We start from the raw sequence: 27576 nt of genomic DNA, 5'->3' as shown, positions 1-27576 counted from the left end.
AACCGAAAAATTAAAAAAACAAAAAACCCTTGATACCGCGGTCTAGTTGAATTTAGTAACACAAACAATGACATCTAGAGAATATTTTTTTCTTGTGGAACTAGTTTCCGGAGCGAAGCCTGTTTATGCTCGATAAAAAGAAAGGAAGGGCAGGTAAGACGATCCCCTCCCCATTCTCTAGCGGAGTCACATGACATGACTGACTGGCTTCTCATAACCTCAAGTGTCGAAAGAAGACAACGAAAAGTGTAGTTCGGTTGAGGAGAAGTCGGCGCAAATTATTACTTACGAGGTTTTGTATGCGAAAGCAGTGGTAGGCAGTTGTCGGACAATCATAAACTGTAAGTACATTAAGAATGCACGCTTTCCCACTGCAGATTGTACACTGACTGCAGAAGTGATTGTCTGAAAACACCCATTTCCGTTGCCTTCAAGTATCGTATCTTGACCGCGTGATCCTTAAATATGTTTTTAAAAACTGAATTGTTAAAATTGCACTAATTAGGATAATTGTGCAATAACCGCCAACACTATAAAAATAAACGACCGTGGTTATTTTCTTATGATAGATGGATGGCAGCGGCAATTGGACGTTTTAGACAATAATTTCTCCAGTTTACTTTTTACAGTGTGTGTGTGTGTGTGTGAGTGTGTGCAGGGTGAGTTGGTACTACTTTTGATTGGGGATTTTGATTTGCATGATTGATTTTGTTTATTTTGCTTCGCTTTTCTGCCACTTTTGGCTAATCGCAAAGCTGAGGATGGGTCATAATGTGATAAAATTGATGAAAAGACACAAGGATCACCCTAGACAAAGCCAGGATTCGAACCCGTTACCCCCGGCGTCGTAGCCCTCTGTGCTAACCACTCCGCCACGAATGTCGGCCCTAATAGTTTCGCAACAGGCACTGAATAAACTATCGATATCACCTAACGAAAACAAACTAGAAAAGTCGTGAGGTGGTGCTTCTTGAATATTTGTGGTGCTGAGGCGATACCCAGGGGGAAATTAGGTTGGTCGAAAACATGTTAACTAAGGAACGCATTATACCTAGTTCGATGTGTCTTTCAATTTCAAGTAACTTGTCGGGGGGGGGGTGGGGGAATTGGTTCAATCACACGGATTTTGAGCGGTCGTCCAACAACTGTGTTGCGGTTTCAAGAAGTCCAAGTCCCCTAACCTAGTAACATTCTAATATTTTCAGGTTTTCACAACGGAGAATAAGACAAATAAATACGTGTATATTTCTACTTTGTCACATAAGAACACACAAGGCATTGTAGTAGAGTATGCATTATAGATGTGCCGGACCCTGTGGCCGAGTGGTGTCGACCTCCGTGGCGGAGTGGTTAGCACAGCGCGCTACAATGCCAAGGGTTCCGGGTTCGAGTCCTGGGTAAGGCATGGGTATTTGTGTTTGTCTGTCCTGAGAAAAATCGAGAAAATAGTCCAATTGATATGAGTGAAAGTCGTGTGAATGATGGGGAATACTTCCGCATTGAAGAAAAAAAAGTGGTTATCACTGCGCGCTGTGACGCCAAGGTCCCGGGTTCGAATCCCGCTCGGGCTTGGTTGTTTGTGAATGTCAATTCATCAAATTTCATCATTTCATTACTCATCCCCATCTTCGCAAATTAGCCAAGAGGCACAAAAAGCGCTGTAAAATAAACTAAATAAATCAATCAATATGCACTAGGGCGCGGCAAGCTGAGTATTTTTCCAGGGAGGGGTGGGTCATATTCCTCCCACCATAGTGTCGGCCCATGAAAAAAAACAACTCTCCTTCAGTGAAAAGTTATCATGTACCTGCAACGCCCTTATATTAACCGACTTAAATGACTGTGAATAAAGTGGTGAGAGTGTGCGTGTGAAATATATAATTTTAGGTTGACATTCATTTTCCAGGGAAGGGGCATGGCCCCCCTTGACCCCACATTCTGGACGTCTATGTAGATGTACTAGAATAATAACAACTCTCAGGATATAAATTATTTCCATCTAATTTTCTGGTTTCGGGGATATCCTGTAACCCTGAAAAGGGAAAGAAAGAAAAAGATGAATGTTTTCATCAATTCTAACACCAACTACGCTGTGCTCTTAATGTAACTGTTGTATACAATGTTTTCTTCAGGGTTATGGATACAGATTGTAACCAGGGTGGATTGCTTTAAATCAGGTGATTTTTTTTAAAAAAAATCACTGATTTAATCACTCTAAACAAATAATTTATTGAATAATGTACATAAGAATTTTGTAGATATCAGAAACACTTTTGGTGAAAGTACATTACTCTGGTAATCATTTAATGGTGATTATTAGGTTTTAAGATAGGGAAAAAAAGGGAAAAAAGGATAATAAATATATGTACTGATGGTGTGAAACTCATACGAAAGGAAATGCAAACACAAAAATTTCTCTTGATTTAAAATTCAATAATTTTATGGGCAAAAATAGCAAGCATTTTGTGTAGAAAAATATACAAAATACTAATCATGTTAAACCATGAAAAGTGTTAATATCATTAAATTGTAAATAAACATGGCAGCTGATATTTTTCAAACTATCATTAAAAAACTCCAATATTCAGGTACAAAGACTATAAAAATATTTAAGTTAATATTTTAAGTTACAATTATAGAGTACATCTAGAATGTTTGAGTTTCACTGGAAGAAAAGTTACTGAAATTATTATTAGTTTCATTAACACACTCAACAAACATTTACATGGTAGTTACAGTATCAGAAACAGATAAATGTATGTTTACGTATATTTTTTATTTGCTTTAATCAAATTGTTCAAATATTTTACAGAGCCATTTACTAGAAAAAGCCATTCTATAAAAACATATATCTATGTGCATGGTGCCAAAAACCATGCAAGCAATTTTAAGCATGTTTTTTTTTTAAAAAAAATCAAAAAATCTATTTAAATAAAAAATCCGATTTAAATAAAGAAAATCAACAAAAATTATTTTTTAAATAAAAATCATTATTTTTATCCACCCTGATTGTAACACATTCTTGTTTTTTTCTCTCCCAGAAACAAATATGTCGGAAAGTACTCCTCTTCGCTCAGACGCCCCTGCCCCTGACTACCTATTCGTCAGTTGGAGACAGAGGCATTACAGAAACAGGGTGCGGCATCTACAATGTTGCATATGCGCCACAATTATGTGAGTAGAAAATAATTCAAAAGAAGGTAACCGAAATACAGACTCTTTGATACTTTAGGTTATTTTTTGGGAGCACTCTGTATATCACTTTACTTTAATTGCTTCTTTTTATTATATGTCTAAGTCATATTATATTTTAATTAATTATGTAACATTACTATTATTACTTATCGATTTCTTTGAACAAAATGTAATGCAATGTTTTTTACATACTCTAGGCATTCTTTTTTTGTTTTTGTCAATTTACAGTTGCAACTTATGACACCATTAAGCCTTGTTTCCATGATATGAAAAACTGAATATGCTGACCAAGGCAGAAATTTATTTTATTATAAAACATAAACTAAACGTAATGTTTCAAACTTCTAGCAAGGTCTTCTTCAGACTCTGCACCAAGTACAAATGTAACAAGGTATAAAACAGGACGATATATATATACACCCAAACATTGCTCCCAACCAGACTATTAGAAAGTTGTTCTGGAACATTCTAGCAGGTGGCTTTCCCTTGTCAACCTTTCCCTTGTCAACTGTACTTTCACCTAAAAGACTAAACATATTTTCTTCCATCTAGAATGTGGTTGGACTCTTTATCTAACGCTCTTTTTCCTTCATTCTACTTCCTTCTTCTCTCCTCTTTCTCTCTTGTCCTTCCCACTCTTTCTAACACCTTCTTCCATTCTTTGTTTATCTTCAGTCCCCCATTCCAGTTCATTCTGTCTTCTTCACCTTTCTTCTCTATTTCCTTGGCCTCCTTCCTTTTTCTCACTAGTATTCTCTTCTCCCTTCCTATCTGCTTCGCCTCATCCCACTCTATGTCATGTCCTGTTTCTCTCGTGTGTTTAAATATCGCATTTATCTCTCTCTCAAGTCGTACATCATCCCTATGTTGTTTCAACCTGTCTTTCAGCCTCTTTTTCGTTTCTCCTATGTACACACTCTGACATTCTTTACATTTCACTTCTTAGATAATCCCTTCCTCTTCCTCTTTTCTGTTTTCATTTTTCTTGTTTGCATTCTTCGCTATTCTAAAGATGCTTCTCCCTCCCTTCCTGTAAGTTGTAATGCCCGCTTTCCTAAGCACTTTGCATATCTTTTCTGTGGTCTTCCCCATACTCCTTATCCCAAACCTCCTCTATTTTTGTTTCTCGTCCTCTTTTTCTTTCTCTTCCAATTCTCCCCTGCCGGGAAGATCGTAAAATTCGTGTCATACACAAATAGCACCTGAATATATTGATTGATTGATTTAATTTCCTGCCACTTTTGGCTAATCTCGAATATGAGGATGGAAGATGATAAGATGAAATTGATGAGAAGACAGCCATGAACACATTTGGGCAGGCGCCACAGCCCCGTTAGTCTGCAAAAATGCAGTCCAGCATTTACTACGTAGTAGAAGAGAGGCTGATATTTGAGAACGTGCAGAGAAGACCACCTCTTCCATCCCACATTAAATATAACTATTGTTAATAAAATTTTTCATTAAAAAATTCATCGTCATTTTAATTCCTTTTATTTCATTGACTTTATTCGTATTTTTCTTATTTTACGCCGCATTTCTGTCACTTTTTGGCTAATTGGAACTACGGAGATGAGTGACGATTAGATGAAACTAATGAATGGACGCAAAGACGCATGCGAAACTCGGTATTTGAACCCGATATCTACACCGGGGAAACTGTGGTCGACTACATTACCACCGAGTCATCCATGGGTGTACCCAGATTTTTCAGGGTTGGGGGGGGGGGACAAATCTTTTTCCAGGGAAGCAAACAACACTTTTTTCAAGGAATATGTACTTCGTAATTGTGTGAATGCTTATTTTACATTATTTGAAAGGGATTGCTATAGGCTAATCGCGAAGATGAGTGATGATTTTAATGAAATCGATGAAGGGATACTCACAAAGAACACCAATACCAGGCCGGGATTCGAACCCGGGACCAGCCTCCCCGGTGGTGCACTGGTAGCGTCGTCGCCTTGTTCGTTATCCGGTGGAAGCACATAATGGTTGGGATCCCACTTTTAAACTGTAGGTCCAGTCCCGATTAGCCTTACTGTGCCTAAAGTGGACTTAAAACTCTAACTCAATCAATCAATCGAATCCGGGACCCCTGGCGTCCTAGCGCGCTTTGCTAACCACTTCGCCACGGAAACCGGCATGATTAGACTCACCATTCGTTTTCCATGAGGGGGAAAAGTGTTCCTGCTTGACCTCCGCTTGATACGCCCATGGAGTCATATTCTTATTTCCTTATCTTCATTTGTTACTGATTTTGTCTTTATAATGAGTGTGTTTCAATCAGGCGCGGTTGGCTGTATAGCGCAAATGTGCAGTGAACCCCCAGTAATATACAAAATAAACAATAACTGAGATGTTCATAAGCGTAGAGTGGCAAATTCTCTTAGGGAGAAGGAGAAACCGCGGGCCAGAGCCACTCAGCTCCCCTCTAGTTCCGTTTCGTGCAAAGTATCCGCTGAACCTCCGCAAAAGCTTAGGACGGCTAGCAGAAGCTCGACGCGTACATATGGCGAAAATACATGCAGTCTGAGACTGGAGGAAGGCAGTCTCGTCAAAACGGACATGCGCAGTTCGTAGGATCACCAGCGAGCTGGAGTGAATCACGCTCTTCTCTCTTCCAGTGTTGCACTATGTGTTTCAATTTGAATTCATTTGGTATTCTCTTTGTATTTTTATATTTTACAAGACTTATTAGATTAATGAAGAGGGTGTAATATAAATGTAGAGGTAACACCGAACGAAAGCTAGAAGTAAAGATGATGGGACAAATAAGATAAATATTATAGAAAACAACTTGCCTACACATTCAGAGTTTTCATCTTTAAGATGGAAACACTTCAGGTGGAAGGAGCCGAAAAGTCAAAAATAGCGCGAGGGCGAGCGGTCGCTTATCGGACAAGACTTAAACAACCTTTTGGTCTTCTTACGTCAGACTAAATGCTTTCGTTGACATGTTAGGCTTTTTAGGTTTAGTTGTCTTAGAATATATACCTCAATTTTCGGGGCTTACCGTGCTTGACCAAAAATGTAATATTTGCTATTTATTCAAGCCTAACCTAACAATGAAGTCATTTCGCACTTACGTCAGAAGACGACCAAAAAGTTGTTTGGGTTTCGTGCGATCAGTTATACTCTAGCGCGAGAGGGTGTTCGAAGGGACGCGCGCATTTAACTTTGTTACGTGTCATTGTCTCCATACTTGTTAGTTTGTTTTGAAGTGCATGGCTGGTGATTGAAATATATATATGGCATAGTGATACGTTGAGTGAAGTGAGGTGGATTGTGTATTAGAAGGAGTGTAGTTGTTGCTGTGCGAGAAGTTAACATATTGCATAGAATAGAATCTAATCGCTTTGATTTAGCGATATACTTTCGAATAGTTATATAAGAATTATCTTGTAATCAAGGGGTCTTGGGTTCGATTACTGATACATACTCATTTTTGCAGGCAGAGATTTGTATTTTTTAACTGTAGGTTCAGGATCCAGTTCCAATAATATAGTCTATTTGACAGTGGTGGGACCAGAAAAGAGTTGGCAAGAGTGGAAGAGGCAACATTGAGGCGAGAATATTTTCTGAATTCTGAGATACCCCTAAATACAATACCATACGAAAATCTTAAATTAAAATGATCGCCCCCTACACACACACTCCTTGGTGCTGTCACTGTTATCTGAACATAAAGCAAATTAACTCTGTCAGTAATCTACCGGCCAAAATTTGATAATTTTCCCAGAACTATCTCTACGAACCAAAGCGTGTAGTGTCTCAAAAGGTTTAGATAAGTCCACTTTGCATAATTTTGGTGAACCCCCAGGAAAATTATGCACGAGCCGCGCCTGGTTTCAATACATTTATCAACAGGAATATTCATCTTTGTTATTTGTCTCTATATCTTCCTTTTCTCCGTGTTTTGCACGTATGAGAGGAGCTTTTGTTTTTCATTTATAATTTTAATCGGCTTATTTCTTGATCGTTTTCAACATTCAACTTTTCCTTGTTGTTTCTTGCATTCTGTCATAAAAGTAAAATGGTCCATACACGATGGCTGTATATAAGGGGAGGGTTTTACGAGTTGTTATGGAAAAATGTACAATAACGGGAAATAATTAATTGTGGTAGTCTCAAGAAGTCAAAATTCAGCCATAGTTTGATAGATTTGTTAAAAAGTTGTAAATAGAACTATGAATACACTCCTACAGAAAGCATAATGAATATGAATAATGTTCTTGTTAATAGGTTAACGTTGATGTATACAATGAGATTTTTTACAAGGAATTGTATTATTGATTAATTGTAAACTGTTTAATGTTGATGATGATGATGGTAATAATAATAATAATAATAATAATTTGTCAAACTTTTACAAATACTAAAATCAATATCATCAAGCAATAGTTGTTTTTATTATTAATATTATTAAAAATTTACTATCCTTGGCCTGCTGAAAGTTGAAACTCTTCCATATACTCTCCCAAATATTTTGTTTTGGTTCACATGAGAAAGGAAATATATTATTAAGTGTAAATTGTTTAATGATGACGATAACGATACTAATTAGTCAATCTTTTACAAATACTGTAGCTAATCAATACCGTCAAGCAATAGTTTTTATAAACGGTTTATAATAGCTATTAAAATTTTACTATCCTCGGCTTTCTGGTATCCTTGGTAAATTATTTCTCTCTGTATACGGCCATGCCATGACAATTCCAACTCGTTTCAGGTGCATTTTCATAATAGCCTTGACAGCGACTGTGTCGTACATGGTGAACCATGACATGCAGGATGAGAAAAATAGCAGTGTGACACCGGAAGGAAACCAGACGCTCGTTGTTCTGCTGACTCTTCAATGGCCAAGGGCAGGTAATCCTATATCAGCTGATTTGCATTAATTTCCATATTTGACATTTGTTTTTTTTTTCTTTACTGCTTGCAAGGGAAGATTCGTGAACCTTGAAATAATGAATCTTAATTTTGAGGCTTTTATCAAGTAATTAATTGGGCGAACAAGTAGATAATGACGCAAGTAATGCTTCATTACTTCGGCACTTGTGTTAGCAACGTGTTACGAAATTACAGGAGTAATTGTAATAGTACTGCCTTACTTTGCGTTACTTTGATAAACTCAGAACCGAAGAATTTATTTTCCAGAAGAAAACATACTTTGTTACAGTGGCGCAGGAACGTCTTAAATCTGGGGTCCTAGATTAAAGTTCAACCTCCGCATTATATATATATATATATATATATATATATATATCAAGTGTGTGTGTGTGGTGTGTTAGAGTATGGCACATTCATTTTAGAATAGACCACATCTGGAGTACTACCATTGAAAAAGCCTATTCACAAAATAATTTCTATTTTTTTTACAATTCGGGAACAGATAAGCTGTAGCCTTCAGTCCATTCCATCGTTTTGCACTAATTTCGAACAGTTTTTACTTTTTACAAAGATTTTTGAGAGTGCAGACCAAGTGAGTTAACTAGTTAATCTAGTATGTTCACTGTCGTTTGAATTGTTTTGTTAGGGAGATAAGGAAGACAAAATAAAATTTTTACGCTTAGTTATCAAAGACAAGTTTCTTTGAATGGCACCATTTTGAGTTTGTAAAATTATTTGACGACGGTTAAAATTCGGCTTCGATTTGATGTTTTAAGTCCATTTTATGCACCGTAAGGCTAATAGGGACTGGACCTATGGTTTAAAGTGAGATCCAAACCACTGTGCCATGTGCCTCCACCGGGTATCGAACCCGGGACCCCTTGATTACATTACGACGACGGATTAGAATTAGGATCATAGATTTAAGTGGAGAGGGGGAGTACTGTAAACTCACTTAAAATATATTTGGTGCAATACACTGTTCCTGCATTAATGCTTTCTTATGTTGTTTTAAACTTGTGCACCATATATATGTTTAGAAACAATCATTAAACTTACATTAATTTCGTTAGTTATGTGATAGCCGTTAATGCTCAAAAACAATCATGGTCATTTTTTTACATTAATTGGAAATCTAGGCATTTTCCCGTCCAATGACGAAAACAAGCAGTTTCAGTTATCAATAAGGAGCATGGACGCTTCAAATATTTTGTAACCTAAGATTTTTTTAGAAATGTTTGTTCGATTATTCATGAATGACTCTCACTCTTAATTTTGAGTTAAAACGTTCTTGGTTTCAGAAACACCGCATCCACCGTGGCCTGAACCTATTCCAAACATTACTGAGATTCAAGAAGCGTTGGTGTTGGGCGTGGAGAAGCTTCACGCGAAGGAGGCTCTTGAGAGGACCCTTAGGGCCAAAGGGCTCACTACGAAGCAGGGCAGTTCTGCCAGTTACCACCAAGCAGCAACAGGGACCGCCCCAGAGACAATAAGATTCTGCAGGGCGGGATACGTATTGGATTATGCATCCAGGCATCTGCGTCAGAGGTAAGCGATCATCAGAGATGAAGGAAGCACTACAGAGCTTGGCTCGAATCTAAGAATATGATGGATGTGTATGTGTGTGTGTGTGTGTGTGTGTGTGTATGTGTGTGTGTGTGTGTGTGTGTGTGTGTATGTACCTCACAGACAGAGATACTTTTTCCAGATTTTGATCACTAGTACTTTAAAATAAATTGGAATCAATCTTCAGTTAAAAAATCTTATCACGCTCTTTCTTACTGTTGATTATTCAAATCAAGTGACAATGATATACAATTAGAAACAGAGCTTCCCAAAGATTTTATAAGAGTTTAATCAAATACAGGTTTACTCAAAAGTCTCCATACATTGGAAATTTATCAGCATGTCACATCTCGAGCAAAGAATCTTTGACGTTTGTGCATCCATAACGATGCAGGTTGATTGGTTGGAACATCTACACTTGTACATCCGGAATAATGGCGGTCATATTGAACAGATGTCGTCATTCTAGGAAGTGCCTGTGTATGGAGACTTTTGGCCCACACTGTAATGTAGAACTTACAGATAACGTTAGTTTTTTGTTATGTTCTCGCTGTTATATTGGGAAAGCAGACCATTACTTTATTACTTTTTGCCATTCCCAGTAAAAAATACGAGAAGAACGCCACTGGCCATGGTCCAGACGTGAAGCAAGGATGGTTGCCTCCAGGAATGTGTGGCAAGTCTCATCTGGAGGCCTGCAACAAGACGAAGTACCGCACCGAGAACGGGACGTGCAACAACTTGCGCCATCCGATGTGGGGATCCGCGATGGCCCCTTACCGTAGATCCATGCCTGCAGACTATGATGATGGTATGTGGATTTTCATTGTTTTGTCAGTTTTGGAACCGGTATGCACAGTTTACGATAATCCAGCGTAATGCATTTTTTTATCATCATAGATTTCTAGACAACAGCGAGAACATGAGCTCTAAACCGCGTTTGGCATAAGCTATCACTGTTCCCGCGCTCTTCAACGTTGACCTTTCTAGCAGAAACCACGTGACATTGTCGCTATCTTCCGTCAATACCCTCTGTTGGAAGAAGCCAGGCCGCAAATAAGCTACACGGAATGTACAAATGTTCGTACAGCACCCTAAGCAGTAGCACGATAATTGTGCGAAATGAACTTCTTGAATGACATAAAACAAGTGAGGAAAAACCTATGAAGTGGTAACACCACGTGCCTAAGTGCTGCTTCTCTGCTTTCAATGCGCTCCTTTCCTCGTTTATGATTGGCAAAGAAACTGTGCAGCGATCGCTAGCGCGGGAAAAGTCACAAGTTGAAACATACGCTGTTTAGAAGGAATTCTAAGCAGATGCAATTTTTAGAATTTGGAATATCATAGCGGCTTTTTGAAATTAGGGGATTTTTTTTAAAAGGCTTTGCTGCCGCAGACCAAAGGTACAGAGGAGCTTTAAAAGTTTTTATTTTAAAAACGATTACGTGTGTGGAAAATATAAATATATCTCTCTCTTTCCTGAAGAACAGCCTAACCTAATATCTGTTTTTGACTTCACTGCGTCCCTATTTATTTTCTATTAGACTTTGATTCCATAAAGCTGTTTTTTTTTCAGACTAGTAACAAACTAATATATTGTAACGGGATATATGACTTGGCCAAGAGAACCACCATCAAGCTTGCCCAGGTATTCTCTACTTGTGAGGGAACCGATGTTACAGTGTGCCCAGGAGTCTGAAGAGCAACGCCGAGCATAACTGTAGAGAAGAGAAGGAATCGTGCACGCTACGGCTGGTAACTGCAGCCGCGTTTTTAACTCCATGCATTTACTTCCCCTCTCACGTGTTATACCTTGATACACGAGTCAATTTCTTGGATGGTCAAACATTGGTTTTCTTCGGAGGATTCGATCTAGTAATAGCTATAGGTTAAGAGGCATAACTGTGTTACCTTCCGCCGACAACAGCAGATTCGTGAGTGCATCGGAAACAGCGTTCAGTGGCGGGAAGCCCACATAGTATACCTAATTAAGTACGATGGTTTATGAAAGAAAATTGTTTCTGGTACAGGAAAATGTTGTGCGTTCCAACACATTGCTCTCACTTGCTACAGTAAGCAAACCTTAACAATGTTTATTATTTCTAGGTATATCAGCGCCACGTGGAGGCTACCGGGGGAACTATTTGCCCAGTGCTCGTCAAGTGAGCGTGCTTATCCATCCGCCACTTTACCGCGCTGACCCCAAATATACTCTCATGGCAGCCGCCTGGGGACAGTTCGTGGACCACGACATTACTGCAACAGCATTGAGCAAAGGTAATTTTTTGAACTGGAAATTGAATTACACAGGCGCACACGCACATCATAATTTTTCCAATGTAAGGTGCAAATTTTTTGCTGTTTTTGGATGTTCAAAATCTATGTGCTTGTTTTATTCAATGGCGTCTTGAATGCGAGTATATATGTATACATATACCACGGTGTTAGTGTAATTCAAAGTAGAGTATTTGTCAATTTCAATATACAAGTTTTTCCCTCGATATTTTACCGAAATACCAGTAATGATAGAAAATCAATGGCTAATATAACACTATTCCATACTTTTTGTGAGGAGTGTATAAAAGGCTGTGTTTCTCGCTCTAAATGTGTGTTAATTAATATAATTTATTTATGCCTTTTAAAGGTGTAAATGATAGTGGGATCGTATGTTGCAGCGACGAAGTGATTGGTAACTCGTCCCTTGTTCATCCAGAGTGTTTCCCGATATCAGTGAAGAACGACAAGTTCTACAAAAAGTTCAACGTTAGCTGCATGGAGCTAGTGAGATCTGCGCCTGCCCCTACGTGTGAAATTGGTGAGTACACTTTTATTTGAGTCAGCACTGTGAAATAACATGTTTCAACATTCACAACAGTTTCCTTATTGCAATATTGCAAAAAAAGTTTGAGTGTGTGGCTTTACACTAGCCTTTTTATATTAAAAATGATTTTGTCTTTTTTCTTACTTTTGGCTAATCGCAACGATTAGTGATGATATGAAGATATTGATGAGGGGACTCTCATAGATATAACCTACGACCAGGCCGGAATTCGAGGTGATGTGATCAACACCATGCTCCGGTCGTCTTGTCTTCCCTCTCATGGTTGCCTACAAGTACCCATAGAGTAGAGGATGGATGGGTGATCTGCATTGCCTCCCATACCGAGGTGTAAGGAGTGACTTTCCCAGAAGGCACCAAAAACTCAACCTCACTTCCTAGCATTACATCCCGGCACCTGCAATTTTCTGGCAAGAAGCTTTGGGGTCTGTACCTACAGTCAGTATAAACCTATAGAGCTGTGCTGATCGGCCCTATGCAGCCTCGGCTTTTAACGAGATAAGGTGATTTTTTTACTTCTCAGACACATGTTGATTTTAAGAGGCTGGCCCCGTATAATTTGACGGGTGCAAATGGCCCAAGTGCTGACGCACCCCAAGTTTTCAATTCAATCAATTACCTCCCATAACCTCTATGTGCCTTAACGAGACGGTGGCACTTACTGTGAATAGTAGTTAGCCCAAACTTGGCCATCTTTTCCTGTATTTGGCTTTTTTTAATGAATTGTAGGGCAAGGGAAGGTTATGCCGTCCACCTACTCTTGGCATCGTCGCAGTAGAGTACGGTAATATTAATAATCATGTTCTTTCTAAAGCAGTCCAGTGTTGCCACAGTATTTAAATCTATGTGAACTTCTTCCAGGTCCACGCGAGCAGCTAAATCAAATCACCAGCTTCCTGGATGGGTCGGTTATATACGGTTCCTCCTGGAGTCAAACCCAGGAGTTGCGAGTTCTAAAGTATGGCCAACTGAGGATGCAGATCGCAGATGATGGACGCACTCTACTCCCGTTCTCGACTGATCCTCAAGACGGGTGCAACTTGGAGTCGGAAATACAGCGCAGTCGCTACTGTTTCCGCTCAGGTACTTGCCCAACAAGTTTCATCCACTGTTATGGTGGCTGGAGTAGAGGGTGTGTGATTTACTGGTTATGGCTAATTTTATATTGAAGCTACTTCAACTGGTATATTCTTTTGAGAATTAAACGGTGTCTACCAGTCTGGAAAAGTCATGGAAATGTCACGCAAATTTTCTGTGTTTCTGGAAAAATCAACATTTTGGAAGTAGTGCACTAAAGGACAAACAAGAAATTTTAAATTTGTTGTGGACAAACTCTACTTCTATTTGGTATACTGACTATAACTGGTAGTTACAGTAGAAAATCCGTGTTAAATACTCTAGCAAGAGGGGGCATGTCTCAAAGTATGTCTAATGGCATTTACAGCTTTCTTCCAGCAATTTTTTTGGATTGTGTTGGGTTCGTGTTAGTATTAATATATATGTTACTAAATTTCACTATTATTTGTGCTATAATTATGATTTTTTATGCAAAGATTTCTTTGTTTACTATTTGTCAATACTTGGCAGTTAATACGTAAAAACTTACCCTTGTGCCCCTATCCAACATTCAAATTGTGTTCAGTTTCCCTTCTTGTTATTACACATACTTTTAACATGTAAAGTGAATGTTCTTCAAGTTGTTAAGTGGGGTTGTAAGTCTCGTGTTTAGCTAAAATGTAGTGACCTTGTTACACACGTTTAAATACATGAAATGCCGTAATGATTTGGTCTGGAACATTTTCGTTGTTGGTCTGGCAATCTGAAAAGGTTGTCAGAGAATTTTGTTTATATAAAATCGTAGATAACCTGGAAAAACCACCGACAAAATTAAAATTTATTTTTGAAAACCTGAAATGATGCAATATCTGAATGCGAAATATTCTCCCTTTCAGGCGATTCCCGTGTAAACGAGAACCTTGGTCTGACCTCTCTCACTCTGATCTGGGCGAGGCACCACAATCGCATAGCAGACGAACTGAAGGACCTGAACCCCAGATGGGACGATGAAAGATTGTTCCAGGAAGCCCGGAGAATTGTCGCTGCCCAGATTCAACACGTGACTTACAACGAATTCCTCCCAGTACTTTTAGGTATGTGACACACAAATTAAGTTGTAAATCGAACACCTATGATTTTCTTCTCCCTTGATCAAATTTGATTTAAATTATAGTTAAATTTATACTGAATATGCTACGAAATAGTCTTGCTACGCTTATATAATAATACGTGGATATGAGATTTGAAGATTTATTATATAACTGTAAGCAGTAAATGCAAGATTAGTTTCGCATTATGATAAAGATAGTGAATTTTCTTTTCTTCTGTCGGTGCATGATCCTACGAATGTAGTCATACAATTTAGAAGTGTAATAATATACGAAGGTGAGTCAATAATTATCCACCCCCCAGGTGTATGGCGTTCCTCGTCCCGTCCCTCTCGTCGAGAAGAAGTTATTCCTACCAGACTAAGTATTGGACACAGTCGTCTAACGCATGGTCACTTGCTACAAGGACGGGACCCTTTGATGTGTCGTGCTTGTAACGTTGTTTTAAGTGTTCGGCATATTCTTATTGAATGTGACGACTTTGCTATCCTCAGACAGACTCTTAATCTTTCCAGTTGTTTGTCATCCCTGTTGGGTGTTTTATTCAACGTTTTTAGATTTTTCCGAAGAGCTGGTCTCTTCCACCGTCTGTGAAGAAGCTTTTTGACTTTTTAAAGTGTTGTGCTTGTTTTCTGCAGGTCTTTTTACAACCTTGCACTTTAAATTTTTGGCAAGGGGCTTTTTACATCCCTTATTTTAATTTTTCAGTCAGAAGTTTAGATAAGGGGATATTTCCCCGTATACATAGAAGACTTTTAATTGATTCATTCATTCAATAATTATCCACAATGCAGTTATACAGAATAACACGTTTATTGAATACTTTGGTTTTAAGATTTGTATTTTCCTACAAATTCATTCAATATGATACACGACCTTTCTTTTTAAAATGCGATTATATTATCCAAAAAAATATAGTGATTAATTACTCAATATTCAATCTTTAGGGATATAAGGCAATTAAAATGCCTCAAGATATCAAACCGTTTGTAGTGAATGAACCCTTTTAGGGCTAAGATCTAGTAACTTTTGTCTTGACTTTTATCTCTCCTTCTTTACAAGATCTGAGGATGAGCTCACACTCAAGATAACTACATAACTCATAACTCTTAGACTAGGCAGAAACGCTTTTCCATTAAAAGCATGATTATTGATTGCATTAAAATTATCCATGACATATCTCAGCTGTAGATCGTATCAATCCATAAGATTATATTTTATTTTAAAAGCCTCTCTGAATGCTTCATGTTGACCAAGGCATTCACTTGTTTATCTCAGTTGTCTCAACCTCTGTGGTATGTAAATTATGCACAGTGTTGTGCTATGTAAACCTCATGAGGTATTCAGGAAATAGGAAGTTCCATCTGCCTATGGAGTAAGCGGTTTGCATAGTGGCAGTTAAAATCACGATTCGGCATGGAGGAAGGTCTCCATGGCCTGCGTAATATAGAGGTGAGACAGGCTGAGAGTCGACTGACTTTGGATTGGGATTGAGCTTAGGAGAGAGTGGAGAAAAAGTGAGGCAACGCGCTGGTCAACCTGTAACGAAGCCAACAGAGGACTTAGTTTAGTTTTATTCTTCGAAATTATCTTCATTCGTCAGATAGACAGGTAATTATCCTAACCCATCCATGATTCAGGTTCAAAGGTTCATAAAACCCAATGAGTGACCATTGTCTTTTCTAGTTGTTAAGTTCCTAAATCTTACTTGTACCTATCGCACTGCCAAGCGTTAACTCGTCGTGTTAATGACGAGTGCTCTTATCATCGAGGATGAACGATGAATAGGTTACATCACCCATTGATTAATTGGTTAACATTCTTGGTAAGATCCCACGAACTTCACAGTTCGTTACGTGGTGTTTTTTAATTTTTTAAAATATTATTATTATTATTTTTTATTATGAGATCAGAATTGTAACATTGGTTACTTTGCCATTTGACTTTAGGGGAAGAGTTAATGGACCACTTACACCTTAGACCACAGGCATCCGAATATTTTGATGGATACGATGAGTCCGTCAATCCAACAATGAGCAACGAATTCGCTGCGGCCGCTTTCCGTTTCGGACACAGCATGATACAGGTAAGATATTGGACAACACATACTCAATTATTATTTTAAAATTCTTCTTCCTTTTCCGTCGCTCTTCTTTCACTTTCGAGTTAATCGCCACGATGAAGATGACTGGTCAATTCGGCAACATAATGCAAATGCTGTTCATTATACTTTCACATATGCCTGGCAAACCACCCTTAGTACTCGTATAAGGGCACAGTTTAGAAATATAAGATAAATAGTAAGTAACAATCATTGGAGGAATTTCAACAAATTTATTGGATAGGTAATTAAATTAAACATTTATGAATATGTATATATATATATACCGCGTGAGGCACCTAAAAGTACCACCTGAAATAACGAAGAAACCAGAAACAGTAGCGATGTGAGGTTTGCGGGAAACAATAATATCAAATGGGGCTCGTAAATCGGAGGTATGGGGTGGGTCGAAAAATATCGACAAATGGGGCATCTGGAGCAAAGTCATATTTTTTTTAATGGAACGATATACAATAACATTCATAATATAAAAGAGCACACGCAGAGAAACACAACGCCGTTGGTTTCATGCATCTACTGCACATAGGAACGAAGATATGGCCATATGAAAATATGTAAACAAACTAACAAGTGGCCCACTTGACCGTCAGTACCACTGCATGTAAGGCTTCTCAGGTGCCTGACAGAACTGCCTTTACGCAGAGCAAGTTTTGATAGCAGGTCCACGAGATCATGTTAGTTCATAGCAAACAGTCGCAGTGGTAAGAGCGAAGATTATGGGGTTCACAAACATAGAAAAAGCGGACATGATCCTGATTTATGGGGAATGCCGAAAGAATGCCTCAGAAGCCTACCGTGTGTACGCAGAGAGATATCCGGACAGACGACAGCCATCTCGACGTCTGTTTGGTAAGTTATTTATTAAATTAAGAGACACCGGAAGTGTAACACCACGAGCACGTGTGCGGAACAAGCCAACTACAGGTGAGGCAGGTGCCACAAATGTTCTCGCCGCTGTTGCTGTGAATCCGCACGTTAGCTCCCGTGAAATTGCCAGGGATGCTGGGATGAATCAGCGAAGTGTATTGCGCATTCTGCATACACACAAGTTTCACCCATATCATATCTCCCTCCATCAGGAACTTCAAGGGAATGATTTTGTGGACCGTGTTCGGTTTTGCACATGGTTGCTACGACACGACACACCCGATTTGACACGTATCCTCTTCACTGACGAGGCAACATTTACCAATCATGGAAATGTCAACCTAAGGAACATGCACTATTGGTCGGTGACAAATCCACATTGGCTTCGCCAAGTGGAACGCCAGCGCCCATGGAGTGTGAACGTGTGGTGTGGTATAGTGGGTGAACATCTCATTGGCCCTTTTTTTATACAAGGGACACTGAATGCTGACCGATACATACAGATTTTACAACATGAACTGCCTGTACTATTGGAGGACATACCACTTCAGACAAGGAGGGACATGTGGTACCAACATGACGGGTGCCCAGCTCACAGTGCAAGACGCGCTACAGCATGTGTGGAAAATACATTTCCAAATCGTTGGATTGGACGTGGAGGGCCTGTCAAATGGCCGGCTCGTTCCCCAGATTTGACACCGTTAGACTTTTTCCTGTGGGGAAAGCTGAAGGACATTGTCTACCGGGATGTGCCTACAACTCCAGAGGATATGCAACACCGCATTACTGCGGCCTGTAGGGACATTCCCTACGAGATGCTACATTCTGTGCAACGATCTTTGCGTGGGCGCCTCGTTGCCTGTATCGCAGCTGACAGCCACCACTTTGAACACACACTTTGACAGGTTTTCGCTTCTTACGCAGTGGTTCTTCGACATACTGTCATAGTCATTTTCATTATGCTGTAACACTGTCAAATACATGGTGCTGACGATGTCTACTGTATTTTTTCTTCCTTTAACACGTTCTGTCTTCATCTTGTCCAATGGCTTCCGACATCTCATACTTGTACATGCCGTGGTAATGACGGTCAAGTGGGCCACTTGTTAGTTTGTTTACATATTTTCACATGGCCATATCTTCGTTCCTATGTGCAGTAGATGCATGAAACCAACGGCGTTGTGTTTCTCTGCGTGTGCTCTTTTATATTATGAATGTTATTGTATATCGTTCCATTAAAAAAAATATGACTTTGCTCCAGATGCCCCATTTGTCGATATTTTTCGACCCACCCCATACCTCCGATTTACGAGCCCCATTTGATATTATTGTTTCCCGCAAACCTCACATCGCTACTGTTTCTGGTTTCTTCGCTATTTCAGGTGGTACTTTTAGGTGCCTCACGCGGTATATATATATAAAATATACATGCAATAGTTTTGTATTTAAAAAAAGGTAAAGTGTTCCCCTGTGCATAGCACCACGCCATGAAGGCGTATAGGGGGTGTGGGGGTAACGCCCCACACTTTCTTGATCCGGTCGTGAGTGGGGGTGATGTGATCAGCATCACGCCCCTGACCGCCTTTACCCCCCAGGGTTTCCCCCAGGTACCCATGTTATTCGACGCTGGGTGGGCGCCGGGGCCGCTTCCACCGTTAGAAAAGTTCCCGGATTTGAACCGGCCGGGGATCGAACCCGGGACCTTGAGCATGGTAGTCAGACGCGTTACCGACTGAGCCACCGCCGTGAAATATAAATATACATGTACTAGAAATATAGCGGTTTCGGAAGAACATTTCTCATAACTCTGCGGAGTATTTGCTCCAAATACATACTTTAACCAAATCAACCAATCAATGAACCAGTGACGCACCAGGGAAATTTGTTGTGGGGAATATGATAGTAAAATAAGTTTTCATTTTATTTAGTGTGAGTGCTATATTTTATATATTTGTTATATACATCGTGCTCTCTTGCCGACCTCCGTGGCGAAGTAGTTAGCACAGCTCACTACGACGCAAAGGGTTCCTGCTTCGAATCCCTGTCTGGGCATTCTTTGTTCAGTTGGTGTTTTAAGTCCACTTTATGCATAGTAAGGCTAATCGGGACTGGACCTACAGTTTAAAGTGAAATCCGAACCACTATGTGCCTCCACCAGGTATCGAAATCGGGACCCTTTGATTACAAGGCGTCGACGCTACCACTGCGTCATTGGCAAGCCCCGGCATTATTTGTGTGTATCCCTTCATCATCACTCATCTTCATCGTTGCGATTACCCAAAAATGGCAGAAAAGCGACGCTAAATAACAAGAAAGGTAATCAATATTATGTTCTTTTCTTTTTAGTAAAGCCCGACCCTGTGGCCGAGTGGTTAGCACATCGCGCTGCGACGCCAAGGGTCCCGGGTTCGAATCCCGATCGGGCTTGGTTGTTTGTGAATGTCCTTTCATCAATTTCATCATTTCATCACTCATCCCCATCTTCGCAAATTAGCCAAGAGGCACAAAACGCGAAGTAAAATAAACTAAATCAAATCAAATCAAAATCAAATCTTTTTAGTAAAGTAGAAGCATAATAGGAGGGGTCATAACACTCACGACCCTTACCTGGGCACGGCACTGTATTAATTTCATTTGCATTTCAGGGCTTGGTAAAAATGGTGGGTGTCGATGGAAGAAATGAAGACTACATCCAGCTTCACAAACTTCTCTTCAACCCTTACCGCCTGTATGACGTTGGTCACATGGACAATCTACTGCGGGGATTCTCCAATCTTGAAGCTCACAGGGCTGACACCTTCTTCACAAAGCAGGTAAACCAATCCCTTCTTCTCGTGGGACATTTAGGTACACAAGGCTTTCGAAAACTAGTTATTTCTATTGTTTGAAAGTAATAACTTACTTGTAACGTTTGTTACTTTTTATACTAACGGCAGCCGTGACTGAGTTATATTTTAAAATTGAGTAACTTTAGCTATGAGGCAAAAGGTAACACCACAGATAACCGTATTAAACTGTCACTTGTTCTTAGCTCTCGTTAAGTCCCTCCGCAGGGTTGAAATTTAGCAACGCCATCTCTTGTTGAATACTCGCTCAGAATTGAAAGCAAAAGTATTAGTGTCGACTCTCAACGGACGATACTCAAACTCGTTGCGGACATTATTTCACAGCAGAGGTAAATTAAGATTTCAATATATGAGTATAATTAGGTTATGTGTGGTACGTGGACGCTATTGTCAAGAATTCACCGCAGGGTGCTTCTTCTCTTTGCTTTTTAATATTCACAACCATCTCCCTCGCATCTGAACGTATAGTTCTTCCACGCCGAAAAAATCATAGAAACACGTAGAGTCACTCGGGGGAATACCCCAACTTATTTTTGGCGGTTTATAACTTCGCGAAATGAAGGAGTGTCGCAATGAAAAGGATGTAAAATGAAAGCTACATGTTTTGTTATTGTTACCTATAAGTTTTATTACTGTAAGTCTTATAGCAAAAGAACCATAGAAAAATAAACAGATGAACGTCAATTTGGGCATATCACCCGGTGTTCAGGGTAAAATGCCCAATACAAGAAACAATTGTTGTAATACTTGACATAACATATTCAAAGGAAAATAATACACAGCATTAACTGGAAGATTATTAACGTTTGTTTCGTAAACAGAACATCATTTGTACAGACAAGTATAGCGTTTCTAACAACATTTATTTTGAATTTACCATAGCCTCTTTTACTGTTTACATTTGTGAGAAATTGCATTGAACTTTGGACACATGGACGTGAATTTGGTACATATTTCATGCATCCACATACTACAAACGAATACAATGGATCCAGTCACATTGTGGTCCTTTCTTATCATAATAATGCCCATGGGCACATTGTACTTAGTTTATGTGGGCATATCACTCCACAGCTACAAACAGAAAATTGAATCACTGGGTTGGCAACTCTGAGCACCATGCGGCAGTTTCACTCTGCAGATATGTTTCCCTGACCCTTGATCTTTATACCAAATATATTTCAGTTTCTATCTGTCTTGGGAATATTATTGTTCACTGTTAATACAGCAACGTCCAAAAAATTATTACCTCAAAAATTGTCTTCTTACCTCATGAAATTAACCCTGGATGGCTTCAGATTCTTCTCACAAGCTCGAGACCTGCTGCCTCGTCTCACCATGGAGGGTGCTTTTAAACAAGAGTCGGAGAGTTGCCATAACATTAACGTTGCGCGAGATACGAGGGGGTGGACATTTAACCCCGATGGGCATATTCCCCAGAGTGACTCTACTACAAACACATCTACAAACTAACTTTCCATGTTGTACACGCATTCTATTTTGAGCCATGTAGCGCCAGTAACGGGAGAAAGCCGTAACATACGGAGACCGCTGACTCTTTCAACAGGATGCGGCAAGGTTTGGAAATGTCGGTGGCCGGTTCGCCAACGTGGTTAGTTTTCCCTAACACAGTCATGTACTGTCGTTTGCTTTTTTTGGCTGGAAGCTGGTAGAATTATATCTTTTGCCCCATAAATAACTTCATTGAGCAAAGTAACTGTAAATCTAACTCAGTTACTTTTAAAAAGTAAATTTCTAAAGACTAATGATTTCCTTATTTGGATTTAGTTGACCTGAAATTGCTCTATTTATATGAGTATAAGTTTAACGTGACAAATGCGGATCTTTTTTTACACTGAGTTGAAACAATCATTCTCTGGCAACACTTAATGATGCCACCGTATGCCGATTTCATTCCCGAAACTAAACAGTATTTGTATTTTTGATGACATTATTGATTGCCTAATCCAACCTTGGTCCTTGCTGTGTTTTCATATTAAAAGGAACGGTAACAAGCCAAAGTCCTTCCACCGCGAGGGCACTCTCTCTACTATTTGCAAAAACTCTGGCGTTTACAACCGCACGAGGGAGGAAATTATGCACTGATAGTGGGTTTGGCAACACGGTGTTTCTCCCATTCCCGTTTGTCTGGTGCTGCGCGCTGCGTTCGGCACTTTGGTACACGAAAGCAAACGATGGTAGCCGAACATAACCGATCGCTGATACAAAACGCGGCTGGTACAATACTGATCAGCCTGCGTGCTTTACATATTGCGTAACATTGTTTGTGTAAAACGTGAGGATGATTTTTGTGAGTGGTCTCTTGCAGCTCAGTGAGCAACTGTTTCGACCAAGAAACGGGAGTTACGGCCTGGACCTTGTCGCCATCAACATCCAAAGAGGAAGAGACCATGGCCTTGCCAGCTACCCTGCGTGGAGAGAGTTTTGCGGTTTTTCCAGGCCCAGGAACTTCTCAGATCTCAAGAATCACGTTGATGAAAAAACAAGGGAGAGACTATCCGAAATATACAAGTAAGTGCCTGTGACATCACCATTGGACTCAAACGTGAGCGAAGTACTTTCTTATGCTGAATTTGTGGCGGTGTACTAATGCTCTCTCTCTCGCGATCACTCTTTCTCTCATCTTTATTTTTGTTTCTTATCTTTCTCTCTCTCTCTCTCTCTCACACCTTCCCTCTCTCTTTCTTCCTTTCTTTCTCTCTCTCTTTCCTCAATTATGTTTCTTTCACTCTTTCTCTGCGCTGTTCCGTGTATGTAACTTTGTTTTAAGTGTTTTCAGGGCCTAGCCTAGTCGGTGGGGCCTGGGACATACAATATTCGCAGGGCCTATAATCAAAATTTTATCAGATTTTTGTTCGTTAGTCTGAAATACAGGTGCCCTATATAATCACAATACAAACATTATTACATTTAATTTACACATCTATATATTTCGTATTATTGTCTAAGAACAATAAGCAGACCATGTTGGAGGTTAAAACTGGGAATTATGTGAGGCTAATAAAAGTTTCAAAATTATTGTTTCATTTCAATTCTGAAGTACCTCTGGTGCGACGTTAATTACAAAACTGGGTGTGTTTAATATCAAACTGTTACTTTAACTATAAAAGTACCAATATTTAATCAAATCCAATGACTTAAAATTGTTTTCTTTACTTCTCATTGAATTTTGACGCTGAAGTGAATTTACACTGGTTCAATAAAATAATATTTTCACATAATGATTTCATTCTATAAGTAAACGAAATATTTGAAACACTATCTTTATGTAGTTCTTTGTTTAAAATATGATTTCAGTAATTTTGGATAAATTTAAGTATGTCAAAATAATTCACGAATGTGAATATCAGTACTTAAATTAAAGCACCAGCGTCCTCTAAAACCGCACACAAACAATTATTTTGATCTAGCACGGGCTCCCTGAAGCGCAAGGTCAGCTGGCTCTGAAGTGTTGGGCACATCTTAATCGAATGTGCCGATATTAATGTCCTCAGACAAAATTTTCATATTCCCGAGTCCTTGTCATCCATGCTGGGAGATGATAACAGTATTTTATCAAATGTTTTTAGCTTTCTGAGAAATACAGAACATTTACACTATCTCTGAGGAATTTTTTAGTGTGGTGTATGCTCAGACCAAGTAAACCATTATTATTTATTAATTTCGTGCACTGACTAGCCTTATTACAATACATATTTATTTAGTTACATTAAAATATACAAGCTTTTTCTGTTGTCTAGTAAATCTGTATCCTCTGAGTTTTATAATGATTATGTTGATAATTATTTGCAATTAATATAACTTCCTCTGCAGGTCGATTGACGACGTGGACCTATATAGTGGTGCTCTGTCCGAATACCCGATAGAGGGAGGGATTCTTGGGCCGACTCTTGCTTGCTTGATAGCCGATCAGTTTCTTCGACTCAAGGTGGGAGATAGATTTTGGTACGAGAATTCTCTAAATCCGCAAGCTTTCTCGCTGGGTAAGTTGACAAATACATTTTGTAACATTATTTTATGCATGAAAAGTTAGCATTACTTGTGTAAAGGATAAAATTTTTTGTACACTACCAGTCAGTGGCGGCGGTTAGGGGTGCCACTTTAGACCCCGCACTATGCTAAACCTTATCTACAAAGTAAAATAATACTGTCTTTGCCCCCCAGTTTTGGCACCTTGCCCCCCCTCCGGTTTTGGGACCCAATTGCCGCCACTGCTACCAGTTTACTCGTTCATGTGTAATTAGGATTATGGACTGAATGAAAGATTCATTCTACATAATATAGTATTTTATACTGAGCATAAATGTTGCCAGCTTTACATATATTTTTCGGGGAGGGGCAAGGGAACAATTTACAAAATAGGCGTACATTTTTATTAAGATATTTTCCATAGTTTTACTGACCCTTTTGGATAATTGGCTGTGCTAACCGCTCCGCCATGGAGATCTGCATTGCCATTAACCTAATAGTACAAGTAAATCAGTCAGCGAAACAAATAGTTTATGCGTACTCATCAAGTTTGACTGGACACGTGAATTCTTATTCATCTCATTATTTTGCTTGCAGACCAATTAGACGAAATCAGAAAAACAACTTTAGCTCGAATCATATGTGACAACTCCGACACCATAGAAGCCTCCCAGTTATGGGTAATGAGAAAAGTGGGACCAGATAACGTGAGAGCCTCATGCAATAATGAATTGATTCCACGTCTTGATCTTGGACCCTGGGAGGAAAATCCTGATGACTTGGACTATCCAGATCCAGAAGATCCCGAAGGAGAGGTCTTCCACGGTCCTAGGGGTGGACCAGGAGAGGTAGGCAGGATCAAGTTCATCAACTTCGCCACTGACGTTAGAGTAATGCCATCCAAAAACTACTCCAAAGATGGAAATCATAGTAGTTTTGCCAAGGGCTCGGATGGTATAAAAGCGAGTAACGGCATGTTTTTCTTAAATGGCACGGTTGTTGCAGGAAGTGTGATAATTTCTGAGAAAGCGAATCCGCATTATTCCGAGGATTTTTCTTGGAATGGGTCTTTTCCAACAATATTTCCTTTCCCAGAAGATTCGAACCCTTTACCCAAGTCACGGCATAAGGTTGGTAAAATTAGGAAATGGCTCAATATAGTTGGTAAATTAACTTCATTAGAATACAAAAATTCATCATATGTGTGGCTGAATGGAACTTTCATTAAGCTTTCTAAAAGTCAAAATTATAAATTCGTGGACGTAGACACAAATAATAGCTTTGGATGTTTATTACATTTCAATCGCAGTGAAGACTTAAATCATTTTGCTTTGAACAATACGAGATTTTTATCTGAAGTATTTCTCCAAGAAACTTCGAATACGTCTGACGATTTCAAAACAGATTACACTAGTTTGTATCAGAATTTTCATAAATCTAGCGGATTGAATAAGAATAAGAGCATAGAACAAATAAATAAAGTAACTTCTGGATCTTCTGACGGTAGTTCTAACAGTATTAATAAGAGTGTACCTAATGTGAACACACTGCTTCTAGTACTGAAAGGCAAACTTTCTAACGAAACATTGGACTTTATGTGGAATGGAAAACTGACAGTGGTTACAACACTACCTATATTCAACAATGAAAGACTTGTTCCAACAATTGGCACACCTTCACATGACACGTTTGGGACTTCATAACTATTTGCTAAATTTGTACATCTGCTAATTTCTCTAGTCTCATATCAGGTTACAAATCGAGTTAGAAATCCTTCAATTGGACCCTCTGATAGTATTTGGCACAAAGTGTTTAAAATCATGGAATTTTTGGGGGATTGGGGGAAGCACTTTGCATTCTCATTAAAAGAAATCTAGTCATGTTCACGCTTTCTAAGGACAACTTCTTAATTATGTCACAGAAAAGTAGTAGTGTCTCTATTGTATGAATATGTAGGTATATTTGCTCCATATGTATTTCACCAGTATTAAAGCTAATTAAAATAACTTTTCGTTACTCTTTCGCAATAGTACACCATATTGGAATTGGTTTTCAAAACTATGTATTAATTTATAAACGTGCGTTTATACCATCTTTTAATGATGGAATTTGATATGTCTTCCATTTGTAAAACACATAGTTCAACACTTCAAACATGTATTGAAAGTTCCATGTAAGTATATTTGTCGTTATAAGTAAAACTTTCAAATTGCCATGAAATTATAAAGATGTGCTGGGATACAGCAGGTTTAGTTCCAGGAGTCAACTTGGAAACTGTATAAATCAAGTAACAATAAATAATAGCTTTAATTTTGCTTTAATGATATACAATTAATTAAAAGTATTATTTTAACGGAGTTTAATTGTGTTAACAAACTATCCTATTTTCCATGAGAAAGAAAATCTTTCTTTGCACAGCATGGTTTTTTTAAATTCCATTAGCAACACAAGTTTTTACTTTGGAATCTTTGAACATTGTGAATAAATAGCCTGTACAGTCACGGTCATTTCTGGGTTGTAAGAGTTCCATTCCAATGTAATCACTACAATCCTCAAGTCTCCATGATTGAACATTAATCAACAATCTCTTGGAGCGAGAACAAATACAGTAATTTCGATCATTTATAATACATCATATGCTAACAATTCTTCATTTTTTGCATTCATAAATCCTTTGTTTTTAAAACATGTACATTATATATTATTCTTAATGTTAATGTTTTCAGATATTGGGACTCAGGGAGGTATTTTGAAATATTAATGAAGGAAACAAGATAAAATTAAAAAAATGTAAGTTTTTATTTGTGCCTTGTGTATACATTTAACTAATAAAACAAGCTAGTATTACAAAGTGACTAGATACACATATTTATTTAAGAACATCTCATTCAAATTCTTGAAGTGTTACAAACATACCTTCACAGAGTAATTCAGTGCTATGGTACTATTATAAATGTAATGATCAATTAAGATTTTAGATTATTTGATATTATCCAGAAGTTGTCTCCATCCTTTTTATTATGGATGTTGAAGAAAGCATTCGGACTCCATTATTTCAAAGCTACTTGTACAATAGCCTTTAGTACGCTTTTAAAA

At 38.7% G+C, this 27576-nt stretch overlaps 1 protein-coding gene across 1 annotated transcript; it reads left to right on the top strand.

The window, feature by feature from the left end:
- The first annotated feature begins 223 nt into the window (after positions 1-223).
- Positions 224-27325, top strand: LOC145995684 (immunomodulatory peroxidase-like). Its single transcript, XM_083132013.1, has 14 exons — positions 224-341; positions 3042-3174; positions 7922-8061; positions 9384-9633; positions 10254-10462; positions 11758-11928; positions 12296-12466; positions 13352-13573; positions 14443-14640; positions 16605-16741; positions 20290-20457; positions 22820-23022; positions 24325-24494; positions 25078-27325. The coding sequence occupies exons 2-14, from the start codon at positions 3050-3052 to the stop codon at positions 26181-26183; spliced, it is 3270 nt and encodes a 1089-aa protein (XP_082988139.1). The 5' UTR covers positions 224-341; positions 3042-3049; the 3' UTR covers positions 26184-27325.
- The last annotated feature ends 251 nt before the right edge of the window (positions 27326-27576 follow it).

The sequence above is a fragment of the Lepisma saccharinum genome, chromosome 1, assembly GCF_977018435.1.
Source record: "Lepisma saccharinum chromosome 1, izLepSacc3.1, whole genome shotgun sequence".
Taxonomy (NCBI): Eukaryota; Metazoa; Arthropoda; class Insecta; order Zygentoma; family Lepismatidae; genus Lepisma; species Lepisma saccharinum.
The sequence above is the reverse complement of the archived record's forward strand: the minus strand, read 5'-3'. Positions and strand labels throughout refer to the sequence as shown.

Bases quoted from the DNA above. Each gene is read 5' to 3' on its own strand.
- LOC145995684 (XM_083132013.1), top strand. From the start codon at position 3,050: ATGTCGGAAAGTACTCCTCTTCGCTCAGACGCCCCTGCCCCTGACTAC. The intron at 10,463-11,757 runs GTATGTGGATTT...TATTATTTCTAG, and splicing joins GCCTGCAGACTATGATGATG to GTATATCAGCGCCACGTGGA. The intron at 16,742-20,289 runs GTAAGATATTGG...TTTGCATTTCAG, and splicing joins TCGGACACAGCATGATACAG to GGCTTGGTAAAAATGGTGGG.